Raw genomic sequence first — 19,450 nt, 5'->3', positions numbered from 1 at the left:
GGTACGTGGTAATCAAAGTATTAGACAAATCTCAATTTTCACCAGATGATAAGGGCGAGGAGGACAAAAACACAAGCACAACATTTAATTCGCCTCAAAAGTCATATGTAGAGAAAGAAAAAAGTTAAGCAATACATTGAGATATACTGGGATTGTGAAGATTGTACCAGTTTTAATGATCTCTACAGATGCAGCACTAGCAGGGCTTAAACAATATATCATATTTTATCTAAGAATTAATTTAAAAATATATAATTTTTAATTAAAACATCTTCATCCTCTCAAAAAACCTGAGGTTATCATTTAAGTGCAAATGTCATACAAGAGTTTGTCTTAAGCTGAGGAGTTTGAATCTGTCATAATGGTTATCTGACATTGGAACCACAGCAGACTTGCACTAAAAACCTCCAACTGTGCGGCACTAAGCCGTAAAAATGCACATGCAGCACAATCCCTTGGCAACTGGGAAACCTGATCCACCTGGGCCAGAGTACCTGCTGATGACGAGTGTCTGTCAGCCCCGTGACGGGAGGAATGCAGAGAAAGGGAGGAATGAGGTGGGGGGAGGATGGTGAGGAAAAGAAGAGATGGAAAGAGTAGAGAGCAGGGGGGGTTTTGCATTGGGGGAGGTGAGGAGGAGCTGCACCACAAGGGTATATGAAAGCAAAGCATTTACAAAGGTGTCAGTTTCCCTTTCTTTTCACAAAAAGAAAGGGAAACTGACCACAAGCAGGAGTTACTGACTTTATTTTCATTGGTAATAAATTGTGCTCTTCCAGCTGTTCTTTCTGAATATACAACTCCCATCCAGGCTCATTGTTCTTCTTGACAAAAGAAACAAATGAAAAGTAACACAAATGAAAAGTAACACAAATGAAATGACGGTGCTTGTGTGTCATGTTTTGCTGCTTATTTTTGCCTGGAGTGCAGCAGAGCTTTGCTCCTGTCGCCCTCTGTGTGTCTGAGGTGTAGTTGTAGAGATGACACTCCATATTCTTCCTTTCCCTCAGATATGGGGTCCTGGTCCCTTTTTACTGACCATGCTGGAACCTTATCCAGTCCTCTGCTCAATCCATTAAAAATCTGCTGTATATACAAGCCTTTTTTTTAATAAACCGTCATGCGAAACTAATTTACTGTCTATTTGTCCAGTCTGAGAAGGCCTCTGGATTAAGTTTCCTTTCTGGGGAATTCTCAGTACGGGAAGAGCTAGAAATTAAACGTACTTTTCTTTTTTCCTTTATTTCCACTCACAGACTTGGATTCACTGGTGTACAAAAACAAAGTGGCACCTGACTAGATGGAAACTTCTGGGGTTTATAAGTAGGTCAGTGGCAGGTAGCACTTATAAACCTTGTCAGCTTGCCAAGTGTGCTGTCCTGTCCTCACATTCCATGAGCAAAAATGTCTCTTTCCGCTAAAACAAAAAAAAACAAAAAAACAAATGTGTCACACCAGTTAAGACTGATGGTAAAAACATTACTCTGCAACCAGGTGAAGCATCGTTATCTGAAAAACAAACTTTACAAGAAAGTTCACATTTAGGCTTAAACTCAAGAGTAAAAGACGGAGAATTTATGAAAAGCTTGGCGAGGCTTTCATTCAACTGTGTGGCTGCTTGGTGTTGACCTCGTGGTCTCATCTCTTCATCATGAAAGTGGCAGCGACAGAGGGAAGACCTTTGAGCTGACGAAAGCAGCCGGCAACCTACAGCTGCGCCTTTGCAGATAAACTGTTAGCACGTAGCAAAAAAAAACTTTCACAACTCACAGAGAAATTTGTCCAAACATATGCAAAAGTCTCTTTTTCTGTTTCTTTCCCTTTCCTCTCTTCCTTCAACACACACACACACACCTACCAAAAATTCGGAAATATAAAGGCTACATAAACACAACAGTCCTGGATGCATGAGCAAAATGCCCATGAGATATGCAACCAGTCTCCGAGGACCTGTGGGAATTCTCCTTCCATACCATCAGCGCATCAATGAAGGTTTAATTTCCTGATTCCTTCATCCTTCCAAATGAGGCGTCGTCTGTAGGTAGATCTCTCCTGTTTAAATAGCTCCCATAATTGCCTGTGTTGTGTGCTGGGCAAGGCTGGCGTCCAAAGCAAATATTTCCAAGCGGAAAGGGGTTCTGGCATGGCCAGGCGAAGTGCTCATGTTATTTGGACTTAAAACATTTTTTAAAAATTCTCTAGAGAGGGCAGGAAAAAAAAAGTCTTAATCAAGTTAAAAGGGCTGCCTTCCTTCTGAAAAATGAGACATGTCTCCGCTCCATCCCTCCTTCACTTTAGGAGACGAAGGAGAAAGGAGGGCTCAAACTGAGAGAGATTAAGAGATTGGTTGTGTTTGCGGAGGCCATGTCCGTTGGTTTCTCAGATAGCTCTGCCTGTATATATAACATTTGGCCTTGCACAGAGCTTTAAAGTCGTGTAAACATGTTGGCTAGTGATGGGATTTCCGGCTCTTTTTAGAGATCCGGCTCTTTAGGTTCGGCTCACTAAAAAGAGCCGGCTCTTTCGGCTCCGAACCGGCTCTTCAGGTTGTTTTGTTGCTTTAATTAATTTATTATTAACAATAATATAAAATTATGCACAAAAGGAATTACTAACGTAAAAACAAGTGGTTTTATTTATATATGTTTATATATAAATATATGCGGTGGCCCCTAGAGACAAAACACGTACAAACTCCAAAACACATTTCTAGCATGAACTGAACTTCCAAAGCAGAGCTACTAGATCACTTAAATTACACAATTGAAAGCATGTGTGTATTGTTTGTGTATTTATACACAGGCACTCGTATATATATTCAAATAATTTAAAAAAAAGTTCATTTACCTGTTATTACCACACACCAAATCCGGTCGTTGGTACTTGCTGGCTTGTGTAGCCACAAGATAACAAAGGCTCAACACTGCGCCCAGCATCCTGGAGCACTTCTGTTGTCTTTTGTACGTGTTTTGAGTTTTTAAATGCTTCTGAGTTTTTACGTGCTTCGGAGTTTGTACGTGTTTTTACGTGTTTTGGAGTTTTTACGTGTTTTGGAGTTTGTACGTGTTTTTACGTGTTTTGGAGTTTGTACATGCTTCAGAGTTCGTACGTGATTTGAAGTTTGTATGTGCTTTGTCTCTAGGGGCCACCGTAAATATACTTTTATTTATTCACTCCACATAAAATGTAATAAATAAATCATATAATACAAAAATCAACTATTCACATTTCAAGTTTTAACTATTTAAATTTTCAGCTTTTTCCTTTCACAAATTTAAAGTGAAAAGAACACAACACTGCAAACCACAACACAATTAAATATAAATTATAATATGAAAACTAAAAGAACATGCATATTCTCTGTCATATGGACCTGCATGAATAAACTTTCTCAATCCTTTATCATCTGCAACCGAAAATAGTTGTGGATGATTACTATACCTTTCTAATGTTGTTGTCCCTGCCTCTCTTTCTCTCTCTCTGGCTCTGTTCCTGTGCTACTGAGTGTAACTACCGCCCCTCCCCCCTCTGCCCAGCGTAAAGCACAAGGCTCGCGTGCAGAGTGAAGCGGAAAAAAAGTGCGAGAGAGAGGCTGAGAGAAAGAAAAAAAAAAAAAAACCCACGTGACGGCTCGCGATAAGGAGCCGGCTCGCGTCGTTCACGTCAAAGAGCCGGCTCTAAGAGCCATTTCGTTCGCGAACGACCCATCACTAATGTTGGCTGCTTTACAGAAACCCCTGAACCCCCTTTTTTGAAGAAATACGCTTTTCCTTCTCCGTTTTCTAAAGGTTCAGTGTCTTTTGGAACATTATTGCTGACAAAGACTTTTTTTTTTTTATTCTAGCGAGGAGTGTGGAAAAAAAAAATGCTATCTGTGAGGCTGTCCATGTATCCATCCCAGTCCTTGGCCTCTATCTGAATCAAACAGAGCTGGCTCTGTAGTCTAGGAAGACCAGAGACAAGGAGATGAATGGACAGACATTGGCCTCTTTGCACAATTCATTCACAGGAGTCGAGTTGGCTTGCGCTCTTTTAAAAAGGCAGCAAAACAGGGCCATGTGCAGCGATGGGCAGCAACAGCTGGTGGGCTACAGGAGCAGACTTTGCTGCTCTCATAGATGAGCAGAAATCAGCTTGGCTTGACTGAGCATCAGTGGGGAAGGAGTGGCACATCCACAGCCAGCTTCAATTAAAACAAGATCCCTTCTCATTTCAAACAGGATTACAGGATTTCCTATTTTTCTATGTTGCTTCTGGACTTCAGTGGCACAGCGCATTCATAAACCCACTTGACTTAGCAGTGACCATGACGCCAGTATTGAACATAGTCTGAGAGGACAAACTGAAGGCGCAGATGCTGAAGCTGCACACATTCAGCAGTACTCCAGCACCTGTCAGCTGAGTTTTTCTAAATTGATATAATGCAGGAAGTCCTGATCTTTCATCTGCAGAGCACACAATCTCTTAAATCACCAGAAATGTGTTTGACCATGACAGGGTGGAAGCCTTAAACGCTTATAGCGCAGAGCAATTTATTAGTTCCAGCTCTTCCTGTCCTCCCGACGCACTGTTTCAATACAGCTAACTGATTCACATCTGCTAAGCAAACATGAATTAATTCCGTTAACTATAGCATTTCATTCTTAAATCAGCAGCAAGGTTTGATTTTTTTATGCCATTACATAAACAACGCTAATAAAGCAATGATTAAATTCAGAAACGTTTTGACTTCACCCGTCTCCCAGGTAACCATTGTTGCAAACAAAGCACAGACTTAGATTTCAGATCCAATCACCCGCCGAGCTATTTCCTAAATGAAAATCTATGAGCTAAGCTCATGCTTAACAGTGTTCGTCTGCTCCTCCAAAACAAGTCTGGAAGTATTTTAAAAAGAAAACCTCAGGATAAATGTTTGGATGGACACTGCTATGTCAAGGAGACAAGAGGCCCTGCCATGATGGCTCCCAGTCTGCTGCATGCTTACATCCCTAAGACCAATCACAGGCTTGAGTTTCCCCCCAGAGCCCTGCCAGTGGGCTCAGCTGGAATTGTTCATTTCATGGTGGATGGGACTGAACAATCCTGAGAATGGAGAGAGAGAGAGAGAGAGAGAGAGAGAGAGAGAGAGAGAGAGAGAGAGAGAGAGAGAGAGAGAGAGAGAGAGAGAGAGAGAGAGAGAGCTAATTCACCAATCTCACATCTATCCTTTAGCTCATCACTCCAGCTCCTCTGAGCTATGGAGAGACTCTCTCGTCCCAGCCCTTATCTGTCTGTTTCACAACAAAAGCAAAGTGACTTCTCGCTGGGGAGAAAGCTGGATATTTGCATCTGCAGCAAGAAGTCAAGAAGGGTTAGTGCTAAGCACAAGAAGTATCCGTATGGTCCTGAACGCCCCCTGGGTTTCATGACTGAGGGGTTAAACGGATAATCATTGCCCTGACTCATTTCTACACATTCAGGAGTTAAAAGTGGTAGTAAACCCAAGCTAGTGTCGAGTATTTTATGTCAGTGTCAGGGGTTTGGAGGTTATCCTCACTGCACTGGAAGAGTGGTCAATGCACTTAAGGAAAGCATTTAATAGGCTGCAATGCAAATCTGCGTGAAGGTCTTTGATGACCACCTTTTTCCATCAGAACCTGGTCAATAATACATCAGTCTGAAACCTCCCGTTTCATTAGCTTTCCTTGCAGCATGATCCCAAAGGATTACATAGATGGGGATGTGGTTCAGCCAGGAGACGACTCAGACACTTTTGTTTGATGGAAATGCTTCCTGTCATCTATGAAAGCAGGAGAAAACAACATCGCTACACAATTACAGCCTTTAGCAAAACACTAAACAGTGTTAAATGACATGACCTTTCCTCAGTTGCTACTTCAAAAGGGTCCTTCAAAAGCTCTTTTCAAGGCTGTAATGACATTGCTTTTGTGTTACAGTTCAAGCTACGTCTTTGGGGAAGGTTAAAGTAAAAGGGAATTCATTTCCCTACAGATTGCCCGAGGAATTGAGCTCTGCCAAATCAATACAAATCAAATCAGTGTTGGTCAATAAAAATCAAAGGAACATAGCATGCTAAGCTGTGTGTGGGGAGTATGTGGAGCTGGACAAAAAAAAAAAATCAATTCTACAGAAAGAAGGATGGACATGTTCTGGACTGATGGAACAGGATGATGAGTAAAAGCAAATAACACGATGACAAACACTTATCCTTTGCAGTTTGATGGTGCTCTGTCAAACATTTGTAATGTCTATTTCAAGCCTGCCTTTGTTTCTCCCAGTGAGTCACACTCGGGATGCATGTGACTGTGGCATGCCTACTCTTGGGAGCAATAGAAATATCATTATTTGGGTGTATTAGCTCCGGAGAGAAGTGAAACGTTATCATTTGTGGTTTTAAGGAAGGGGTATTTATGCTGATACACATGGCATTATGCTTCTCGAGAGAGTTTAATGAACTAGCAAAGATAAGAGTGCATTTTGGTTTCTGTAGGACCTTAACCAAAACACATAAGTCATAAATGTGGGGACGCTGGTGCTACAGTGGGGAACTAATAGCGGTCCTCCATCTGGTTTTCATTGTAAAGAGGATGTGTGTTTTGGATTAAATTGACACCGATTCCTCTGTTTTTCCTCAGACTCAAGAAATCCTTTACAGCCTTGCCATGAAAGAGGTGCAGTGATTAAAAAGCACCCCTCCCTCACCTCTGCGAGATAATAGCCGTGACAGTTATAAAAGATGTAATCGAGTTCTTATATGCTTCACTTACTCTCCCTGTGATTTTTGAGAAGGTACAATAGCTCCCTCTGAGGTAAATTATACAAGAGTGGCATCTCACTCAGGATAGACAGGAGCAGTACGCTGTGATATCGCATCGCTTCCACCTTGCTGACTTTCTGACATCTTTGTGGGGTTAGGGCAGACGAGGGAGACCTCAGAAACCAGAGCGTCCCCAGTGAGGCACACAAGGCAGTGTTCTGCTTCATGCTCCGCTGCCTTCTGCCACCGCCCAATGTCATTATGCTGCCAACACATCCAATTACAAGGAGCTCTGTGGCACGTGCGCCAGAGAGCAAACAAAGAAGACGCTGACAGGGATGCATGTGCGCTTGCCTAACCGGTGTCCCTGAGGTGACACTCGCACAAACACTCACACACACACACCATTGCCTACTGACTGCAGAAGAACCTTAGAGACCTGAAATCTCCTGTGGGAGTTTAAAGTGCACTGTAACCATGGGAAGAAAAACAAAAACATCAAATCAAATCGCTGGAGCTTTGTGGAGGAATAGCATGAGGTAAATCCAAAGGGAGCACCTTAAAGATCTCAGACTCTAAACTCACGGTGAACTTTTGAGGATCAGGTGAGTGTCTCCTCCACTGTGGCCTCGGGCACATCTGGTCTATAAGGGCTCTGAGGCTCTGACCTCGTCTGGGAACCAGCTGCTTAGGCTCTCCATTCCAGGGCCAAGGGGACTAATCTTTTCTCAGGGGCCAAAAAGGAGCTTAAACCTGGAAGAGGAAGCTGGGGGCCTTAAGATGAAACCTCCGCTATTCCTCTTCCTCTCCTCTCTCTGTTTGTGCTGAGGATTATTCCCTTAGCAGAGCAGAGCACGGGTATTAGAATGAATTAAATTCTCCAGAAAAAGCAGTCTCTAGAGCACTTTAAGGTCTCAAGACAAGAGCCGAGATTTGCAATTGACAGCTGCATATACACAATTCAGTCCGTCTTCAAACCCTCTTGGCTATGTTGAGATCAAAAAAATATATTTATTCATTTAATAATTGATAGATCGTTCAAAGAAATGCAAGAGAATTTCTGATACAAATCTCAAGCTTTTCAAAGAAGTCTTTGCCCACTTTCAAACGGGTCACTTGCGAGAAAAAACAAAAATAAAACATGGCAGCAGAATAAAGCAACAGAATAATAAAAAAAAGGAAACTTGAAAGCTCTCTCTGTGTTTGATCGTGTGTGTTTCACTATGACAAATTATATCAAAGGGATCGATGGACGCAATTCCGTTTGATGCGCCAGCAGCAGCCACACAAACAATGTGTCGCAATTACACACCTGCACGCAAGGCACACCAAATGATCCACGCACAACTGAATGCCATTACTAAATGGTTTGGAAAATAACCCGGCTTTACATGATAAATACAAGCGCACGGGTGATAAAGAGGCAGAGAGCGAGAGAGAAAGAGAGACGGTAAGACTGAAGGAAAGAGGAGGGCATCGTCAAGTCAGGACAGGTTAATTATCGATCTAAAGATGGGAGTGTTTTCCATTCCATTGTAGCTTAATCCCAGCATTACATGCAGTTCATCAAGTAAATGTGGGGCTGATTCGAGCATGATGCCTTTCGTGCCCGCATGCAGAGTCTCTTTCACAGCAAATCGTTAGGTGCTGATAAGTTTTTCTGCCATCGCTTCATCTGAATGTGAATTCTGCTGTGATAGTCACATCTAACTTTACTCCACAACAAAATCACAGCAGCTCACAGGACTAGCTGGCTTTCAGCATCAAGTGAAATGCATCATGCTGAGGCTGTAACCAAGATGGAGATGATTTCTTAGGAGCAGCGAGGTCTCACTTTGGGATTTCAAATCAAAACAAAAGGAGCGAAGGATGAGTGGATGGGGTAAAAGGAGCGAGAGGAAAGGAGGGAATGGAGGTGGATGTGTGATGTCTATGTTTAGCAGCTCCAGCTGCAGAAAGAAAACTATGTTTTCCTTTATTTCATAACCTTTTAAATGTAATACATTCTCAGTGAGGCCAACATGACTGGCACTTTGGTGAAATATGAAACCATGGGAAAACATGTCGGCTGACAGCTCACTCAGAGCTCGCAGCTCACGGTCGAACTCTTCATAAATTCTCTCCTTTTCATCAGAGATATTATAAATAAGGGCTGCATTTTCCTTTTGTGAAAGCACATGTGGAACTACCTGCTATGTGAACAAGGGAATGGCAAAAATATCTGAAGCAGCTGTCTAATAAGAGCCAAGTTTGGCCTTGAGACAGACATAATACCATCCATACTGGGACATTAAACATTCAGAGTGAAGGATCTTTGCAACTACACGGGTTAAATTATGGTTAGCTTGAAATTTGACACATGTAGCTAATTATATACAAGTTCTTCTGACAAAAGCCCGTTATGGAAACAGTGTTTGACCACATGATTGTGTGACACGTAGGAGAAAAAGCAACACACAAGATCACTTCAAATACTCACACATATACACTCACCGAGACAATTGTGCCCATCATGCGCCAAGCGAAAGCCGTCGTAGCACGTGCACCTGTAATTTCCCGGGATGTTGATGCACTCGTGGACGCAGCCGCCATTGTATTCAGTTGCACACTCGTCGACATCTGCAGAAAGATGACAACATGAATGTGCTTCAGAAATGTAGCTATAACAAACCAGTTGATTTTCAAAGTATGACCACGATTAAAGAAACGTTTCAACATTTCAGAAGTACGAAAATGTCTTCTTTTGCTGAGGGTTACTTTAGCAGAGTGACATGACTTTAATATTTGCGCATTCACTGTGAACATACAGCCAGGCAGTGGTGAGCTAAGCGTACAGCCTGGAAAATTGGAAACTTTTGGTCAAACTAGATCCAAATTAATAAAATCCACACCATTTTTCTAAACCTGTAACCTCCCTGTAATGGTTTACAGACAATAATATCCACACCTGCTGCTGGATCAAGGACTTCCTGGTAGCAACCTCACTCTTTACAATAAAGCTCTAATAAGCCTAATACATAAAGTCAAGCCAAAACCAATCATGTGTATAACCTTTATGTTTTTATCATTCTTGGCACAGATTAGACAAAGCTTGTTCAAAAATGATTAATTATTCCCTTAAAATAAACACATACACAATTAAGCAATCAGGTCAACTTTTAGAGGGCCCAAATCATCTGGTTTTGTTCCACCTCTGCTTTCACAAGTGCACTTTCAAGCTAAACATGGAAGAGACATCAGCTGTGGTAATTGGATGATTCACCTGCTACTGACATAACCTGGGAATCTGCCACAGACTGCTAATATTTTTCCTTTTATTAAAACCCAACAGCCTAAGCTTTTATGACAAAGTATCCTAAAATTTGCCAGTTTCCAGTTGCCAAGACATTGATTCTTACTCATGGAATGTTATTTCTGGCAACATGTTAAAGCATCAGAAACCATTTTTGTTCAGTCCAAGACACTAAAAACCTTTCTACCATGACCTAAAGTATAAAGTCAGCAGCAAAATATGTAGCTATTTATACAAAACACATACCTAACTATTAAGTTATCAGAGCAAGTTAAACTGCTTTGTCACCAGGAAGATATCTTCATGAAATCAGACAAGGCATTGATTTTAGTGACCCACTGCTAGTCGATACTGGGAAAGAAAAATGCTAATATTGATCTTATGACTAATAAAACCAACCTAACTTCAGCTCAAGTAGCTAAAAACTAAAGAAATGTGACACAGAAATGAGACGGAGGCAGAAAGATAAAGAGACTGCAGACTGCTATGACAGTTTAAGTGGAGTTGTCTTTTATGGTTATGATGATGGCTGAGGGGCCCATACTGAGGAGACCCAGACAAGGTGGATGAGAACACAGAGTACTTCCATTTCGCACTTACTGTCCCATTTAGGGCCAATGATTCTGGTTGTTCAGCTCCTGCTTCAGACTGCCTCTCTCAGGGCTTAATTGGACTTGACAGCAGAGGGATGGAACTAAAACAGAGACTCTCCTGCACTCTGCTTAGTCGCTTTCCACACGTCTGCGTCGTTCTCCGATCGTAGCACACGATCACCCATCACTTTTTCACTCTGTTCTAGAAACACCCACCACATGTTGATGAAACACTGACTCTCCTCGACTAACTAGCTTTTATTCAGAGCTGGGCACATCTGACCATGTCAGCGCCAAAGTTGTCTTCATTCATATCTAAAAGACCTGAAAGTTTACACAGTGCTGTGTAGGCCTTTATCATGCAAGAGTAATAGGTCAATATCAGATTATTGGCATGAGATATCGACACCCAAAAGAACCATGTTCAGTGACAAGAAGAACATGGAGTCCTGCGACAGATGGTATGATTCCCACATAGCCGTTATCTCAGCATCACGGAGTCAGTCTGGGATTACATCGAGAAGAGAGAGACTCAGACAGCTTAAATCCACAGAGGAACTGTGGCGGTTTCTCCACAAAGCTTAGGGAAAAAAGTCCCCGTAACAAGAACAACTTAACGATCTCTGACTCCAAACTACAGAAGCTCCCGGCTGTGCTAAATAAATAGATTTTTCCATTAAAAGGGAGGGCAGGAAATATTGTTAACTTCCACTGACATCTAAAGTCTAACTAAAAAGATAATAATAAAAACAAATCTATTTTTGTAAAGGAGCTAAAGTGAAATGTGAACAACTGCCCAACATATGAAAACTACACCTACAACACAGAGTGTGAAGCAACAAGCAACACTACAACCGCAGTAAAAATAAAGCGTGTTTAAGTCAAGCTGATGGTGATTTAAATTAGGTCTGCAAGTCAACACTGGAAAATAGTATTGGAATTTATGGAATTTAGCTGCAAAGTCATTTGTAAAGTCCAAAATGTTAGATCAGAAGGAAGCACATGTTTTCAGAGCTTTTGTTGAGTTCAGCTTCTTTAAGATAAAATGCTAGGAGTACTCGACCAATCAGCCAAACACCTAAAATTCGCCCAATATGAAGTTTTCTTTAGACTTTCTTTCTTTTTTAATTGAAAGGTAGCTGATAGCATTTTAAACCACCCGACAACCATTAGGGTATACTACAAGCCAAGTTCACCACAGTCAGGGTCTCTTTGTGTTAGAGGCCTTAAAAAACAAACAAAAAACATCTTCAGTCAGAGATAACAGGTATCATGTTGGTTATCAACTTTCTTCATTAACTCAGGCATTTTGCCTCAGGCATTCACATAAAAGGATTTGACTCTTTTATGCACAAACTGGATCAATTGAGCACCGCCTATTCCAATCAGAGACATTATTAGAGGAACTGATGTTGGAGCTCTGTAATTACATAACTTAGTTAAGCACCTTTCTACTGCAAGTCTCAGTCACACAATCACACACATACAGTCATGCAAAATTTTTAATGTATGCCTTTCTAAGATTTGCTCACACACTTACAGTCTGGTCAATGCAATGAGAGCAACTCAGAGGTTCAGTATCTTGCCCAAGGATACTTTGGCATGCACACTAGAGGAGTCAGTGTCATCAATGCACCAACCTTCCAATAAGGAGACAACTCGCTCTACCACCTGAGCCACAGTCGCCCAGGAAAAAGTAATTTGTTATACTGGTCGTTACTTTGCTTTCAGGTAACTCTGTAAAATAGCTGATTCTACAACCCCCCGCACACCAACACAAATCCCTAATTAGGACACACATTTCTAAAATCTTTTTCTTAGTAGAATACAAAGCTGACCACACAAAGTACAGATGAAAACCAGCACAAAAACGTGACTGCCACATTGATTCTGCTGTAGAAAGGTGAACTGGTAGCAAGGGAGGGTGCCTGATATGTTGTTACCTGTTGAAGTTAAGGGTCTGGCTGCTGGCGCCGCCACTCACTCTGGGATCTTGGCTAGCTTAGCGTTAGCATGCTGTCTTGGCAGATGCTTGGAAAGAAGTGAAGTTGTTTCTGTCCTGGGTGCAGTTTTCCACTTTACCATTTATCTCGTCCTTTTGTGTGAGGCAGGCAGACTAACAATTCCAAGGAACTGTACTACTGACTGCTTAGGGAAACAATTGTGCATGTAATAAGTGTCCTTGTGGATTTGTATTGCAGTGTATTTATTGGTTGGGGAATTGCTAAAATAAAAAATTAAATTAAAAATAAAATACAGTGTAAGTGTCATGCTGGTGACAGCAAGTTATCAGGTGATTGTTACAGTGCTGGCAAGTTGCCAGGTTGGGGGGGGGGGGGGGGGGGGTTATAATTAGTGGCCTTTTATTGTGATAGACTAATTTAATTAATTTTCAATTTAAGGAAAAAAATAATAAACCTGTATACATTTTTGGCTGATATTATCCTCTTGTTCCGTTTATTCTGGACTCGTCCCTGCATGATCTTTTGACTGCAAGATTTTATATGAGTAGGATTGAGGCCTCTGCACTCACCATGTGCACGTGTGATCACCACATAAACATCAAAAATACTTCACTTTTCTTGTCTTTATGCTTTCTGGTGCCCTTTTTCAACACAAGTAGGTGTTAACTTGGTGCAGCACTCAAAAATTACTATGACATTCAACAGGCAGCAAAGAAGTATTGAAGAGGCGGCAATACAAGTCACTGTACTCCTGCTTTTGAATTTTGTTTTACAAGTATTATCAACCTTGAGTTCAATGGAAACCCAACCTTGCACATATTTTACAATAAATTCAATAAAAGCAAACTTTTATGACCTACAGACAGAAAGCCATGAAAAGCACTTGGTCAAGTAAATGAAAGAATAATAACAGTAAGAGAAAAAAAATGGCACTTTGAAATACGGTTTTGTAATAATAGTAATAAAAATTGTGGGATATAATGATCCGGAGGCTTTGGGCCCATTGAAAAGGGCTAGAAAAACAGACTTGTGTCTGACAGTCTACAAGGCCTGCCTCCGGCTGTGGAAATATCCCTTACGGCTTGGCAGAGCCTTCGACTGCCGTTTCAGCCGCTATCTTAATTTTCTCCTCTAACATGTGTAGGAAATTTACTGCTTCATTTCATCTTGTCACAAAGGAGCACTCTGCACCTGGCTTTCACCTTCCCTCCATTTGCAGCCCTCTCTCTTGTCTTGCCTCCATTTTCAGGAAGTCTTTAAACTAATGAGTTATATTAACTGAGACATACGCTCTCATCACGCCCGTCACTGGCTCAGGGACTTGCATTCAGAGATGTAAAGCAAATTAACATTCGAAACATTGCATTTACTTCAGTGTATTGTACAAATCCTCCCCAAGCACCAAGTCACAGTTGAAAATAAGCATATTAATGCAATGACACTTTTACCTTCACAATGTTTGCCATCCCCTTTATAGCCTGACTTGCAGATACATTTGTATGACTTCAGGGTGTTCTGGCAGATGGCGTCAATGCTGCAGTTATCAAGTGCCTCTGCACATTCGTCCACATCTAGAAAAAAAAAAAAATAAGAGACACCAATTATATGGTGAAGCTAAAACATTCTTGGTGATAGCATTGCATTTATACCACACAAAAACATCCCCAATTTCTGAATGTAATGGGCCGCGCTCAGACACAAACAATTAAAATGAATACAAACCAAGCTTTAGTAAAAAGGCGGGGACACTTTTAACCATGTGGTAGGGCAATAACCATTATTTGTGCTTCAAGCAACCTCTAAATGAACACTTCATCTCAGAGCCTGAAAACAACTGGGATGCACTGGCAACTGAACCACAAATATCCCCAGACAGCCAACAAAGCAGCTCTGTGAGGCTGCATGTAAGCACATCAGCATGCTAAGACAGTGCAAATATACAGATTAGGAGCAGGTATGCTAATGTATAAGCATGTAAACATTTGTGAATTAGTACTAAAGGGAAGTGGAACTGAGGCTTTTGAGCATCACATTGCTTTTAGAAAGATATAGTACAGTAGTGCTGCTGACTTACATCTCAAAATAACTCTTATTCATCTTATGCTGGGCATAAGTGCATGTTCATTCACTGTCTGAAGCAAGCCAAGCTAGCTCCTCTCCCTTTAAGCAAACTTTCTTCTGATTGGTTGCCACTTCCAAACACTTCTGCATTCACAGGCAGAGCTGACATGATTGTAGAATATCTGCTCTTGCTGGCATCATTCAGATCCAAGAGTAGAAAAAAACATTGTAAGAAACTGAGCATTCAGAGCAGACTGAAGATTATTCTGGTCTCCTTGGGATTATATACATATAATGCTGACCTCATTATTTATTTTGAGCATTTACTGTTTTGACAGTAGAAGAAAAACCACAATAGTTCCCATTAAAACATTTAATGTCATTGACAGAATTATGCTAAGAAGAAATCAGGGATCATTAAGTCAGTAGACAACACAAACACCTAGCTTTGACCCGCAGCCTTTACTAAGCTAAAAAGCAAGTTTTCAGATGTACTTAAACAAGTCTTTCAAAGCCCAGTTTAACCAAACCCAGTTACACTTATTTGTTGCTCAGGAATGAATAACTGATTTTTGGCATTGATAATAGTTTTGTACAGAGCAATTTTAACTGTTGTGCAACCAAACAGAGTTTGGATTACAAAGAAGAAAAAGCAAAAGATAAGAATGGAAATGGATTTAACCAGAAGGAAGATCAGTTTGGCCTTCACGGAGCCCCTAATCCAGCCAAATCCCAGTTAACTAGCCCAGGTGTTTAGGATTACCCCCCTTCACACAGGGGGAGGGCAGCTTAACAAGGTTTACATAGCTTCCAATATCCACTCTTATCACAAGCCCTCTGCAGGAGCTGGCTGATCCCACTGGGAAATGACCAGGAACCCAAACCCCTGAGCTTAGCATTTTAGCTATATCTGCCTATTACTAGAGGATGTGAAGTCTGCACTGGAAAGGAGGACAGTGACACTGCAGAATTCCCAGAAATGGAAGATGAATGGAAAATGTGGAGAAGAAAACAGAATGCAATATGGTCACCGTGCAAACATCACTAACAGCAATAATACCACCACTAACAAAAGTCTCATATGCACATACTATAAGCAAGCATATAGTTTCTGAAGTTTAGCTTTAATAAGACTGTACACACAAACTGCGCAGAGCATACACAAGGCAAAAAACTCACAAACACAAATTAACTAGAAATTTAGGGATGTTGTGGCTCAGGAGATAGGGCGGGTCATCTACCAATTGCAAGGCAAATGGTTTGATTCCTGGCTGCTCCACTTTGCATGTCAAAGTGTCCACGGGCAAGATACCGAACCCCAAATTGTCCTTGATGCATCCATCAACTGTGTGCATATAGCATTAAAAGGCTGTGTGATTGTGGTTTGTAGTCTGAGTGTTCACAGAGAGTAGAAAAGCACTGTTTAAATTACCAGTCCGTTTGCCAGTCTCCAGACAAGTACCTGCTCTCATGGGCTCATTCAGACTTTATAGATTCTGTGATGATGAACCGAATCAGACATGCCTTGAGCTAAATACCCACAATGACAGCATTCAGTAAACTTTAGAAAAAACACATAATAATTTAGTAGTTTAAACAAGGTTTGCTCAGTATTTTAGTCGTGGTCGTCATTACTTAAACATCGCAGAACAGCATGAAAAGTAATTTAATGAGCATCCTGAGGATACACAATTCAATAACTGTAGGACAGAGATGACTAAAACAAGAGGCAATTATGTGAATGTATTCACAGATTCAGAGATTCTGTTCTCACTTAAATTGAAAGAGTTGTGATTCAAAGGTTCAGGCTATGCTTTTGTTGCACATTTGCTTGCCGATCCCAAGAGAAAATGTTGTTTAGTCCACAGACTTGGATTATGCTGTCTGAGCGACATGTCGGATCATCATACATCATTAGCAACTCCTACCCTCAACAATCTGTTTCAACCATCTGTAGCTTCCCAAAACCAACTATCCAGTATTCCAATATTTTCCTCTAGTTACAGGTATAGTCTGTATATAAAAAGTTAATCTAGCCACCATGAAGTCACCCACTGGTTTGTGAAGATCTGTTTTTTGGTGTTTTTCCAGTTGATAAGTTTAAAAAGTCATTTGTTAGTCTCTAAATCATGAATCATTTTATCATCTTTCTGGAAACCATAATGTATAAGGTGAACATCATTCTGTATTCAACTAGATTTTGAGGCCATGATAAAAATTAATTAATTTAAAAAAAAAAAAAAAAAGGGCCATTTTCCCATAGACTTTCTACAATTGGACTTCTAAATGCATCCAGATCGATCGGCCTTCCCGGCCATCACAAAGTTTGTTTTGAGATACCATAATCCGACAAACTGCTTTGGTGTTCTGAAAAAACAATTAACAATCAATCGTTCAGATATAATGTTTGGATCTATGATATGATAGAGATATAGATATAGATATATATATATATATATATATATATATATATATATAATGTTCCCATCTGGAGAATCAGTTCACTTTATCTTTCCGGTCCGCAATGCTGCCGACTCTTACGCTTATACTTTGGGACACACATGCGTACAGGTTTGCACACTCACACTTTCGTCTCAAGTCAAATTTGCATTCAAATTGATGCAGTTATTTCTCCAGGCTACACTTGGGTGCGAGAGAGCAGAAGCAGATATTAGGCTAAAAGTGTCTCAAATGTTACATAACTGCCATGTTGTGATATATAATGTCTTTACCGACACTGACAGGCAGCAGCTTGCTGTGTGTTTAGGGTTTTAATACAACAGCCTTAACTTCTGAAACTGTAAAACTAACTATACAACACATGCACAGTACTCGAAATCCTCCAGGCAATTTATGAGTTGAAAAATAAAATGAAATGGATATTTTTGCCAAAATTACTTACAAATTTAGTCATCTTTAGACATGACAGAGTTGTGATACCAGTAACATTTGAGAAACAATGACAATGAACAACAGATAACTAACTTAACAGCTAGCAAACTGTTGGAATTCAGCTGAAAAGCAGGAAAATAGTCAACACAAATGTGTTTTACTCTCTCACAGTCCCATTGTCTCTTTGTTGTGAGCTAAAGAAAATGAAATAAACATCAAAATTAAGAAATCCTGGCCCACAAACTACAATAGCCCATGTCTGTCAAAGCAATGTTTAAAAACCCACCCATAAAAGTCACTGGGAGCCTTCCAGTAGACACATAGACAACAAAAGCTAAATGCGATGGTCTCTCTGGAAACCCCACTGCCTTTGCCATGGAAATAAACATGTCAGAATCAATACACTCTTTGGTTCAGTCCAGGGGATGATCCTCTGAAGGCTTGAGAAAAATGTACAGGGCGTTCAGTAATGCCGCCCTGGTAATTGACTCATGCCTAAGATGAAAAAGATTGTGTTTTTCATTGAGAGGTTCTTTCATTCTTTTGTGTTGAGGAATCACATTTGTTGGGAACAAGTTAAGGCAGCATAGAATGAAGCCGGCGCTTCGAGACAAGGATGAATAAACAAAGTCAAAACAACAAAACCAAAGACGAGAGATATGTTGGGCAATGCTCAGATGTTTAAACAGTTTCCTCTGGGGAATGTGTCAGTTGGAATATTGCTGTCTTGTAGCTCTCCTCTGGTTTAAGCACTTGAGCATATTAAAGCCACAAATAGCTCAAGTCTGTGTTCAAACACACTGACATTTGTGGAATATTGAATCCAGTGACTACTCTGGATGAAACCAAGTCATACAATAATAAAGCATGTTTTCTCTCCCTGATTCCACTTCATTTCTTGCTTACATGGCATGCTCAATAAAACTCTAACCCCCACCATGCGTCAGACTTCTAAATCCCTGCATGGATTGTGACATGCCCTTACTCAGAAAGGCACAATTTGGAATTTTTTATTTTGGCATGATGGAACGTTGCGGGGTAAATTAAATGGGATTTTCTGTAATTGTATTCAATTCGCTGGATAAAACACGCTCCTGTCCTCAGAAGCGGTGATTAAGAAAGTTACTCCAAAAGCAGGCTCCATATTTAAGTCAAAGCAGCCAGCTTAATGCTGCTGGCTGTGGAGGTGAGACTTTGTCAGAGGTGCTTTTCCTCCCTGATTTATTAGAAAGCCCTGGGATAAGCAGTGTATTTAGCTGGGCCAGCTCAAGGGGGGTGTTAGCAGGAATAAGACTCAGAGGGGAGAGAGCGCGAGTGTGTGGGAGAATTGTAGGGCCGAAGGTGTGTAGTTCAAACATAGGGTAATGTTGACTTTGAGTATTGAGACCCTAGCTGTTTGCTTTGCCCCAAACCTGCCCGCCCCCTCAAACCCATCAACTTTCCTTCAAATACAGAAATAGACTGATTGGAGCTGGGACACCCAGAGGTGTAGCTTTACTTGTGCCGCCTGCAGTCAACTGTGAAATAATCGTCACAAATACGGAGCGAGAGATGCATTCAATAAGCGAAAGTAATAAAATATTCGGCCGTGTTTTCCTGACAGAATGATTTCGGTGCAATATTTGAACATTTGTGGTGAAGGATTAGAAACAAAACATTCCTCCTGACAAAGCCATTTTCCGATGAACTCCTTGATTTTCATGAGCCTTTTGCGACAGAAGAGGAAGGGTGCTGGGTTCAATGCCATAAAAATGTGTTCTTGGGATCACAGTGTTTGTCATACTGTGTATAATTACAAAGAAAAGTATTGTAATTATCCATCTTAGAACCACACTTACACTATAGTTTGGGTTGCGGTTGAGCAGGATGGGGTTAAGGTCAGGATAATTAC

The 19,450-nt window shown here is 40.8% G+C and overlaps 1 protein-coding gene across 3 annotated transcripts in view; it reads right to left on the bottom strand.

Moving 5' to 3' along the window:
* The window catches only part of scube3 (signal peptide, CUB domain, EGF-like 3), a 77,848-nt gene that overhangs the window by 43,993 nt on the left and 14,405 nt on the right, over positions 1-19,450 (bottom strand). For 2 of the 3 annotated variants that reach the window (XM_085394388.1, XM_085394389.1), the window contains exons 2-3: positions 14,055-14,177; positions 9,251-9,376 (exon numbers count right to left, since the gene is read on the bottom strand). In XM_085394388.1, coding sequence (XP_085250514.1) covers positions 9,251-9,376; positions 14,055-14,177 — 249 coding nt within the window. Of the gene's footprint in view, positions 1-1,973; positions 2,407-9,250; positions 9,377-14,054; positions 14,178-19,450 lie in introns of those variants that run through there. The other variant, XM_085394390.1, reaches the window with a different exon arrangement.

This window comes from Rhamphochromis longiceps, linkage group LG20 (genome assembly GCF_057381845.1).
Source record: "Rhamphochromis longiceps isolate RC_006_pf linkage group LG20, R_longiceps_female_GT1.1, whole genome shotgun sequence".
In the NCBI taxonomy this organism is placed as follows: Eukaryota; Metazoa; Chordata; class Actinopteri; order Cichliformes; family Cichlidae; genus Rhamphochromis; species Rhamphochromis longiceps.
The sequence above is the reverse complement of the archived record's forward strand: the minus strand, read 5'-3'. Positions and strand labels throughout refer to the sequence as shown.